At 35.4% G+C, this 12,011-nt stretch overlaps 1 protein-coding gene across 1 annotated transcript in view; it reads right to left on the bottom strand.

The window, feature by feature from the left end:
- Positions 1-12,011, bottom strand: part of LOC306852003 (protocadherin-15-like) — a gene marked incomplete at its 5' end in the record, with an annotated part of 238,116 nt that overhangs the window by 48,177 nt on the left and 177,928 nt on the right. The window contains one exon of the mRNA XM_079388567.1: positions 358-467. Within this exon, the coding sequence (XP_079244693.1) occupies positions 358-467 (110 nt within the window). The remainder of the gene's footprint in view (positions 1-357; positions 468-12,011) is intronic.

The raw sequence follows: 12,011 nt of genomic DNA, 5'->3' as shown, positions 1-12,011 counted from the left end.
GTCTAGCTTCCGGTCTCACCCGCATCCAGCTATTTTTAGCTGTACAAATCAGCTTGTTTTGCTGCTTGATATTGAAAATTGGTGTGTCTTATCATATTATTTTAATGTATTATCTTAATTATGAACACACTGGTTTGTAGTGCAAACTGTTTACTGCACGTTGTTGTTCTCCTCGTTATTTACCTATAGCGGCTAATGAACCGGAAGTCTCACCCATAGGCTTACATCCACATTGAAGAAAAAGGTGGATAAATCAGCCTAATTTGCTGCACAATTGGCCCATGCCGATTATTTAAAAAATGCCAAAAATCGGCCCGATTAATCGGCCGGCCAATCAATCGGTCGACCTCTACTCACCGCCCTCATTTCCTTCGACGATGGAGTAGACGATGGTCTGGTTTATGGCAGCCGCCAAGATGACTCCTGCGACTGTTCCCACAGGGGCGTTTTCGCTGACCGGAGAGAACCTACACATACAAAGTGCACTGCATTAATGATGAATCACAAATCATACACAATAAAACAGTGATTCTGGTGGGTCAAGCCACAAATATGTACCAGCTTTAATGGGAATGTAAACGTAAAATAGACCAAAAGTAAAACAGTTCCATTGTACTCTTTAAACTTTGGGCTCATTAAATAATTATTTATTTATTTGTTTGAATGAAATTAATACTTTTATTCAGCAAGGATGCATTATATTGACCAAAAGTGACAGTAAAGAACTTTATAATGTTACAAAAGATTTTTATTTCAAATAATTCACAAATATAGTAAGCAGAACAAATGTGTGTGTTTTTTTAACATTGATAAGAAATATTTCTTGAGCAGAAAATCAGCAAATTAAATTGATTTCTGAAGGTTTCTGAATACTAAAATAATGACTGCTGAAAATTCAGCTGTGCCATCACAGGAACAAATTATATTTTAAAATATATTAAGACAGAAAACTGTGTATTTCACATTTAATATCATTTTACAATATTACTTTTTTTTTATCAAATCAATGCATCCTTGGTGAGCATAAAAGACTTTTCATAAAATAAATTTAAAAACATTAAAAAATCTTAAACATGTACCTATATTCAAATTGGACTAATGAATTGTGTAAAGAAATAAACAAAGAGCAATAAATAAATCTGTATAAACTGTATGTGCATTTTTTACATCTCCTAGAATTGATCCCATGACTTTGGCATTGCTAGCTCTTTATTATTTGAGCTACAGGCAATGTTAAAAATACAGTACAAAAGCCTGAGGGTAAGGTTGGAAATGGGCATTCAAAACCGTGCATTACAAGAACAGCTGAAACTGCAAAATTTCATATAAATTTGCATATAAATGAATTGACTGACAATCTAAACGCTGCATTTTTGCTCCTTGATATAAATGCACACATATAGGTCTGACAGAGAATCAATGGACAGACAGCATGATTATTTCACATTCTGAAACCAGGCGGTCAGCTTACCTGTTTGATTTAAAAAAAACAAACTCAATTAATTACAGCTGTTAAGGATTCCAGTTTATAATTACCAAGACAAAATTCAAAGGAATTTAATCAATCAAGAAGTTAACCGGATCACAGTGTTAATTGGGCATCCTACACAGTTGCTAAACTAAGCAGAATAAAGAGTGTTAATGGAAAGCAAGCGTGGGAGTGAGCAGATCTTTACCTCAGATAAACCCAACAGCAGAACTGATCCATAATGAAACATATGTTCGAAATCGGGTGTTGCTTTTCAAGCACAAAATACAACATTGCACTTCAAATCATATTTTAGAGCCAGTGGGTGAGAAAAGCACGATTTGGACTATTGACAAATGATCATTTTGAAAGATTTAGGAGTCAAGGTGTAACCTTGTTTTCTTCTAGTATTGACATTAATTTCATGCAATTTAATCACAAGCGGGCAGTGCTAGTTTGGGATCAGTACATTTTTTTTTATTATTATTATTTATTTTTAAAGAAAAAAAAACTTTTGCTCAGCACGGATGATCAAAAGTGACATTGTTTTCAATTTCTATTCATCAACAAAAAATGTTTCACAGTCACCATTAAAGTATTAAGCAGTAAAAACTGTTTTCAACATTGATAATAGAGCATATAAGAATCACCATATCAGCATATTAGAATTTCTAGATATCTAAAAGATCATGTGACAGATTTAAATATTTCTTTATATTCTTTAACTTTTAGATTTCTAAAAGATCACACTAAAGGCTGGAGTAATTATGCTGAAAAATCAACTAGGTCATCACAGAAAAAAAAAAAAAAAACATTTATGAATATATTAAAAATAGCTAAAAAGATATTTCAAATTGTATTGATATTTCTCAATATTAATATATCACATAAATGCAGCCTTGTTGAACTTCATATTAGTGTTTGTTTTTAAATAGCTTATTAAAGCTACTAAAATTAACCAGCCAAAGGCAGCGAGGGATTTAAAAATCCTTTTTCATGTCAATATTGTTGTTAATATTCCTTAATTACCAATTTTGTATGTGTGCAATCTAAAAGGCCTCTGGTGAATATAATTAGTAAACTCCTGCCTGTTTTTGATTTTAAACCAATATTAGTTATTAAACCAGCATAAATTAGATTTTGGATGTTATTAGAGCCAGAAAGGTGAATAATTGAAGAATGATGATTAAGAGTTATAACAGTTAGCCTATTGTTAATTGTACCTGCCTATAGTGAGAAAATTGTGAAGTGTATAATTGAACTGGAATAATTTAGCTGGGTCACAGAAAAAATAAATAAAAATACTATTTCAGCATTTCTATTTCAAAATGTAATGTATAATTCAATGTGTTACTTGCCATTTGTTTGTAATTAATCTCTGCATGTTATGGACCATGCGTTCAGCTCTCATTGTCTTATGCAAACTTAAAATCTTGTTGAAACATTCAACCTTACAAGGGCATAGGTTCTGTAAATTTGACTACATTTTGAACTTTCACTGTCATACTGCTTTTACCACTGTAGGACAAACATTAAAGGGATGGTTCACCCAGAAATTACCCCATGATTTACTCATCCTCAAGCCATCCTAGGTGTATATGACTTTGTTCTTTCAGATGAATACAATTGGAGTTACAATATATTAAAAAAATGTTCCAAGCTTTATAACAGCAGTTAATAGTGGTCAAGATTTTGAAGGCCAAAAGATGTGTTTGTGTAAGAATGCGTTTGGATATTTTATAATATGGATAATTATGGATATTTCATACACAAATATCAAGCTAATAATCCTGTCACGGAATCGACTGTTCAATGTTTTGCTTCTTCGTACATTGTGATGCTCACACTCAACTTGGTAACGAGGCAACCTTCATCCTGGCATTGGAGTACTTAGAGTTTGCTGTACACAGGCTTACAGGGCAATTAGTCTCCCCTGGGCTGCGGCGTGGAAGATAAACAGGTTTTTGTTATTCAGAAAGATGATAGAGTAGCTACCTTCCATATAATCCCTGAACACGCACATCGACATGTTCTTTCTGTATGGCGTCGCCCTATTGCTCATGTGCTGTGCTTGCAAATAATAGAGAAAAAAATGCTCTTGTATGCTCTCTGTTCTGACAGCGCTCTTCTAATGGTCGCTCCACACAAGCACATGCTCAAGTGTTCGACACTAATGAGGTCCACTGAGCCAGCAAACACATTCCCCCAACCTCCATCCCAATGTCATTTATTATATCCGACCACTTTTTTGTAACCGGGACTCTTCCCGTGGCGTTCAATCGGGATTGAACTGTGTTTAATCCAAAAACTGAGAATGGGCCACCAGGCAGCTTCTAACTACTTTTCTGTCGTTGTTTTTTCGGTTAGCTTTTTAAGATGTGATATCAAAATAGCAATTTGGAACCTTTGGTCTTTTGCCATCGAGACATAACGATTGTGTTACTCATAAATCACATGCTCTTTCATGTAGATTTGCTGTTTTAATTTGATGACGTGAGATGCTGGAAACGGTTCCATGTTCTTTGATCTTAGTCTTTATAAAATGAGTAAAAACCACAGGCCTCCAAAGGGAATACATAACAGCTATCAATAATCCTGCTATTTAATAAAACACATGACGCTTGTTATTCAGAGTATCTACATCAATACAAATTCATTTCTGAGGTAAACGAGTTCTTTATGAATCAAAGCCAACCGTCTTAAAAATCTCTGTGCTGAATTTCCCAACATAGGAGCTCTGGCAACACGAATGGATCTGATTTTAATTGCATGACATTTTGGAATACCATATATACTTATCTGAATAGAAATATCCTTGTTTACATATATGGCATGGCTACAGTTTTATTTGAAATGCATTTTTGTTTTGGTCTACGATAAGAGAACTACTGTATCGGCCTCTGATTATATCAGTTTAGAAGGTTAACCAGAACATCCCTAAATCAACATGTCTTATACATACACAGCAAATCTGTGTCTTTTGAGCGTTGGGTATCAGGAAAAATGTACAGTTCTTGGTTGAGAAACAAGAAGGTTTTCTTTCATATCATTTTATATCAACATGAAAGACTCCATGAAAGGTTTCTAATCGATGTCTGTTAGCTTTGAAGCTAATATGTACATGCAAATGATCCCCTTTGTAAAATATAAAAGGCATCTATATATTTTTATGTATAAAAGCCATTTACACTTAAAAATAAATTAATTATTAAATGAAAAATATATATATATATATTTACTTTCTATCAAGTTATCTTTTCCCACCATTAAGAACATTTTTAGATTTTGAAAAAATTAAAAGAAAATAAAGAAAAAAAAATGACAAGTAATATTCATTCATTCATTCATTCATTCAGTCATTTTCATTTACTGTGGCCCCCCAGCACAGTTTCAACAGTAAATACATCAACATATGTGAAAAAAATGGCATCTGTCAATCCATTTTAACGTTGTTGTTCCTTTTTTTTTTTTTTTTTTTACACACTTTTACACCATCTTCAAAGGTTAGTCTCTCTATTCAATCTTCTTGTTTTGACCTCAATCGTTTTACCCAACCCAGTCTTTTTTATTCACCACAGAACATCACTGAACAACATCACCATCACTGTGTGCACCTGCTCCAGGTATCCAGCTCTGCGTGATTCGCCCCCTCTAGACTCCAAAAATCAGCACGTAACACTGGATAAAAACAAGCTGGCATCATGACACTGCAAAACTACCAGCCCCTCTTCAAATGAAAAAGCCTTTCCGCTGCTTTCAAAGGTTCCACCTGCGGATTAGGAATTGACCTTTTCAAACTATTTGCGATCAGTGCGTTTGGCAACCGTGTGGCATACTGTGTTTGTCTTTTCCAAACAAGAGGCAAAGGGCAAATTTCCTTCAGCTGAACTAAGGCTTGCTCATCTTCCTTCATTCAAAAACAACTTTAAGACAGAATACATGAATACTGAGATATCTGCGCATTACATGCACAGCCAGTTTACAACAAATGGGTTTGTTTGCTCCTGGAAGGGTTTACAAAGGGCAAATCTATCTTCCCCTAGAGTTTAGTACTTCACTAAGGAGATCTAGACACCCTCAGTGAGGCTAAGTATGGATTAGAGATGTCAAAAGTGGCGGCAATTTGGTACCAAGTCAATATGAAAGTTAAATAAATAAATAACAATAGCAGTGTAGTACTGATATTCAACTCAATTTGGTACCCACTATCTGACTGACTGACTGACTGGCAGGTTCTTTTCAGCACTCATGCAGCTGTATTAAAATGCATTTCTTTATCTAAATACCTGTCTTTACAAGATATTAACAGTGCTTGTTGAGACAAACTAGTGCTTGTTGTAGCAGTTTCGCAGCATGCTTCAGAAACCCTCCACCTTCCCCAGCTCCACCTGTATACAGTGCCTATAAAAAGTCTTCATACCCCTTAATTTTTTCACATTTTGTAATGTTGTTGCCTTATGTTAAACTGCCTTTAATTACTTTTTTTCCCTACATCAATCTTGTAGCATTTGGACCAATCAGACACACAATTTTGCATTTGATTTAACAAATCAATTAGTTATTAGATTAACAGATGGTCAAAGACCCCCCCACCCAATACACATACTGGGTGCTGGTATGTCTGTCAATGACTCCAGGCCCCTGGTTCCATGGCAACCCATCTGATAACACTCGCTTCATTTTCCCTTAGGAAAAAGAGACATTAGGCCATAAAAATGGACTCTTCTCTAATTAATTCATAGAAAAACCCTTCTTTGAATGAACACATATATCTTTAGGTCATTGTGTATATTATTACTGTTCTTGTATATGTTCTTGTGTACTGTATCTTGTTTTATGCATGCTTATGATAGAACACTAGTTAATATTAACTCACTTATACTATGTTTGGTCTCTATCAATTCGTCTTCGGATGATCTAATTGAGAGTGTATATTATATGTCAATACCTATGCAACATATAAGTGTTCTAGGAATCTTTAATAGTTTGTATATCAACTTCCAATCCAGTTCATAAGCAAATTACCATGCATGGAGACAAAGAGTCGCAAACATTCCCTCTAAAAGTTCAAGTCACCATTGGCTCTTTGACACCCCAGAGGTTTGACCTCTATATCAGATAAAGCTCTCACTTCAGTGACGCCCCTCGCAGTCTGCGGTTCTGTTAGATCCTAAGAGGATGAGGAAGATGTGAGCTAAAACTCTTCTGAACACTAAGTTTTGTGCCAGGTCTTGCAGCCTTGTCTTTCCATTCAACCAAAGCTCCTTGGACCTTAGCATATCTCTTTCTTAGCTCTTTTTCCACTCTCTACCTGGAAGAACATATCTACCTCAGAACATCTTTGGAATTCATCACTCTTCAACCCGGAAGAACGTGATCAGGAATCCAAAACCTTGAAACCATTAAGACTTTCATCTGAGACTGCATTTCGGACACTCGTCACAACCAAGCAATGCAAGTATAACATTTAACTAAATGAAACAGAGGTTTAGTATAAGTTATAGATCCCGTTATGAATGGCGCTGATGGTTTTATTCAGGTGGTTAAATGACTTTCCCATAACTGCATTCTCTGGTTTTCCTGATGGTTTTCTTCCATCAACTCTCATTTGCCCTTTCCCCATGTATGAGTGATTGTAGTGATTGTACGCATGTATGTTTGTTTGTTAGACTAGTTTGCGTTAGTATTTAGTTAATAAAGGTTGTGTGCACAAATTAAGAGTTTCTGGTGCTGCCTTGCAAATTAAATGTCTCTTTACGATTTTGACCCTCGCTACATGCTCCAATGCATTAATAGGAAAGTATTTCCTGTGGCCAAGGAAATATCCTTTCTTAGAGTTGATATGAACTTGCACTGAATGTTCGCTGGACGGACAGATCAGTTGATGGCAATTTAATTCTGCTATAGTTATTACTGTCAGCCGATATAAATAATTGTAATTAATCATAATTAATTGTAATTATATTCAATTCACTTTTAAGCTAATTTGCTACAATCTACACTCTATACACCATTATGGCAAAGCAAAAAAAAGGTTTTTAACATCTTTGAAAATGTATTAAAAATAAAAAAACTTAAATGATTCCATTGCATAAGTAATACCCTTCTCTCCCTCAATACATACATACATACTGATGAAATGCTGACTATAAATTACAGAAACTTTTGTGATTTTGTGCGCCTGACATTTTTTTGGAAACTTCAAATGATGTGTTCTGTGTGGCAGGTGTTTGTACTTGTACTGTTTCTTAAAGGGTTCATAAATCACTCTGTGTTCTCTGAGATCAACTAATGATTTTTACATCTAAATTACATTCACAAAAAAAAAAAAAAAAATCATCAGTTAGAATAGGCTATTTTCTGCCCTGTTTTTGACCCCCCTCATCAGAACGTTCTGTTTGAATAGGCGTGATGGATTTAAGACTCTGAAGTAAACGTCCACTGCTATGATTGGCTTGTGTATGTTTGACAGTCTACGCCCTTCACAACTGGACACTGCTGTGATTCAGGTAAAAAAAAATGCATAAATACTCAGTACATATCAAACAATCCGTTTAACAGTCAAAACAATAGTGATCATGTAATAAAAACAGTTCCCCACACTTGTGTGTTGCGACATGACTGTTGGATCCAATATAGTTTGCACAAGATCGTATTTTAGTTTCAATCTTTTTGAAAATCCTGCGTCGAATTTTGCCTTGTTTGTGAACAAATCTGTAGTAAATGAAGTGAACAAAAGGCCGAGTTCTTACTGATGTGGTCTGGATCTTCATTAAAAATAAAGTCCATTCACTCTTTCCTAATGTTGCAATCAGAAGGAATGCAATGCAAAGACTGTTTTTTTTTTTTCATAACTTGGCACCGCACAGCATATTGTTGTCTTCAGAGCCATCGTTTGGTTTCTGCATAGACCTGCGAGTTTGCCTACCTCGTAAACACTATGCGTGAATCGGTGGGTGGGGCTAAACAGACTGTGATGTCGATCTTCTTCTGTGGAGGCGGCACTTATCCACACTATTACATCATAGAGTAGAACATTCAAAAAACTGTCGTTTTAAAGTTTTTAAAGTTGATATGAAACAAAGTGTGGTCATCTTTTCTTCCCTGTTGTGCTTGTTGAGTAAATCAGTTTCTTGAAAAACTGTAGGGTGGGACTTGATTTTTTTAATTAGGAATTGAGTTAGTTAATTGGATCATTGTCATTAGCTATTTTTTAATTTGTAAATACATTTATGTATATATATATATATATATATAAAAATTATTTATTTTTTAATTTGAGATTTTAGTCCCTCAGTTGTGTTTACAAACAACGATGTTTAAGAATCAAGCTCATAAACTTTTTAACATATTAAAAAGTTTATAAGCTTGATTCTTAAACATCATGGTTTATAATAACCCTGCAGGGTTATTTTTTTATACATTCAGTAATAATTTTGAGACTATACAGTATGTAAATATCTGCCATGTGAAATGGTTTATTCAGGGCACTAAAAGATAAAAAAATAAATAATAAATGCTACCTTTTTAATGCTGCCTTAAAGCAATGCCTCCATTCCTCTATTTTGTTCAAATCATTACCTTTTTTTCAGATTTTAAAACAAGATTTTACCATAAAAGTGATAAACTTTCTTTTAGTTTTTAGTTAGCATAGGCTTTAGCATACTGCATCTCAAGAACACCTGAAAGAACAGCATCCAGGATTCACCCACGTAAATACCATATCTGCAAAACAATTAAAAATTCCCAAGCATCAAAATGAATGTTTTTAGATGATGATAGATTATCCAACACAAACACAACTGGATCTCACCAAATGAAATGTAATTTTACATAGTCCAAAATTACACGTTTGTAGATGTGTATGCTAACTACACTGTGATGATACATACCACATAATCTAAAATACATCTCAGTTACTTTCATTATCAAGTCTAACACCAGCATGCCAGAAGCAGTGGGGCTTTACATGTTAATAAGCAGAGCTCTGCTAATGGTGTCTGACCCTGAGCTGGTGGGACGGCACAAAGGGACAGCCAGTGTCTGCATACTAATCCTGCAGGTGCAGCAGAGACAGGGAGTCCCGCGCAGGCCAAGCGCTTCCATTACCTCTGCAAGACTGGAGGTGGAGGCGACAGGAGCATCAGAAAAGAGCTCCACATGTGGCTAATTGGAGTCCTGACGTGGCAATTCATGGCAGATTACATTTCGGCAATGCAACGCTTCAGCTCACATGAAAGCGATACACTGTACAGCGACCTGACAGCGTAACAACACTTCAGATCAAGGGACGCAATCAGATCATCAGCCAGCACTCCAAACTAAACTAGTCTCAAAACTTGCTGTTCTCCACCTGCGAGCCAAATGCTTTTGAACTGCGGCAAGGAGCAGATTATTGTTCGCAAAAAAAAGATACTCAGAGAAGAACATTAAAGTCATTTGTTTCTGTCGAGAGAAGAGCTTGGTGGTCTCTAGTGCTGTCCACAAGACGTTACCCACAGAAACTAATCATACTTCTGTTCAGCGGCGGCTCAAGTGCTGCTTGTTCACTGCCAAATGAAGCCGTGTAAAGAGGATCCCAATCTGCACTCTAGCGTCAAAGATTATGGAGGGAGAACCGCAGGCGCATGATCGTTGGTCAAAAAGATACCCACTAGTGTAGAGGACCCCAAACTTTTGCAGAGGCCAAATAAATTCTGCATTTCTACATACATTTACTCTGGAATCACTGTTGTGAGAAGAATTTATCATGCACTTGAAAACTGAATGCCGATTCTAACACACGGCAGACATAAACGTGTGTCAAAATTTGTGTCAGGTTGAAACAAATGACACAAAACCAGAAAGATGAAAGTATTGCAAGACACATTTTTACCCTGTGAAGTCTGACATATTGAAATATATATAATTAAATGTTTTTATTGTTTATTTGCTGGGTATCATATTTGATACATCAGGTTTTTATGGCTCATATAGTATGATACAGTTAGAATATTTTATTCAGAGGTCCAAACTTAGTCAAAATTTGTAATTGGTGCAGATTTTGATATTTATATGGCCACACATACAGTGGTGTGAAAAAGTGTTGGCCCCCTTCCTGATTTTTTTTATTTTTTTATTTTTTGCATGTTTGTCACACTTTAATGTTTCAGATCATCAAACAAATCTAAATATTAATCAAAGATAACACAAGTAAACACAACATGCAGTTTTTGAATGAAGTTTTTTATTATGAAGGGAAAACAAAATCTAAACCCACATGGCCCTGTGTGAAAAAGTGCTTGCCCCCTAAACCTAATAACTGGTTGGGCCACTCTTAGCAGCAACAGCTGCAATCAAGCGTTTGTGATAACTTGCAATAAGTCTGTTACAGCGCTGTGGAGGAATTTTGGACCACTCATCTTGGCAGAATTGTTATAATTCAGCCACATTGGAGGGTTTTCGAGCATGAACCGCCTTTTTAAGATCATGCCACAGCATCTCAATAGGATTCACGTCAGGACTTTGACTAGGCCACTCCAAAGTCTTCATTTTGTTTTTCTTCAGCCATTCAGAGGTGGATTTGCTGGTGTGTTTTAGATCATTGTCCTGCTGCAGAACCCAAGTTCGCTTCAGCTTGAGGTCACGAACAGATGGCCGGACATTGTCCTTCAGGATTTTTTGGTAGACAGCTGAATTCATGGTTCCATTCATGGTGTGTGTGTGTGTATATGTATTATATGTAATTTGTAATTGTGTGTATATGTATTATATGTAATGTGTATATGTAATTTATTCTAAATATATATATATATATATATATATATATGTATATGTGTGTGTGTGTGTGTGTGTATTCCGTTTAAATCCATTTAATTCCCCAACATCTATTTAAATCCTTTATTTAATTAATTCTAAAAAAATAGATCCATTAGAATACATTTGTATACTTAACATGTTTAGACATTCAAAGGCTCTTTACTTGCTAAAAATGCATAAACTATCAACCAGATGAGAGAAGAAAATTTTGGGGTGTTTTAGTGGAGGCCTTAGAAATTTCTGCATCAAATATGATACAGTTAGCTTTATAGAGTTAAGTAATAGGCAAAATAATGATAAACAAAACAGATTGCAGATTGACTCAAATTATACTGTTTCTGTCAGCCTCACACCTGCTATAGACGTTCATGCATGTGTGATTCACCGATTTGAGCTCAGAATCGAAAGCATGACACTCAGGACACACAATATCTCATATAAACATTTGCAAACCAACCTGTAATTATCTATAGCCATTCTGCACCACTGAACAATACATGCAAATTAAACCTATTTTTTTGCGGACCCCTAGGCCTCAAGGGTGCTTTCATGATATCATATAATTACTAATTATTTCCAATTTCTGTGCTGGAACAGCCTGTGCTCTTCTGCCATACCTGTCCATGTCACTCAATGTCAATCACAGCTTCTATCATTTCGACTATTAGCTATAGATGAAGGACAGACATTTGATTAGTTTCAGTGATTTCGCATCAAAGCTACTCAAGATAAACCTGTTTCAAAA

The sequence above is a fragment of the Barbus barbus genome (assembly GCF_936440315.1).
Source record: "Barbus barbus genome assembly, chromosome: 32".
Taxonomy (NCBI): domain Eukaryota; kingdom Metazoa; phylum Chordata; class Actinopteri; order Cypriniformes; family Cyprinidae; genus Barbus; species Barbus barbus.
Note: the sequence above shows the minus strand (reverse complement) of the source record. Positions and strands in the feature narration are given on the sequence as shown.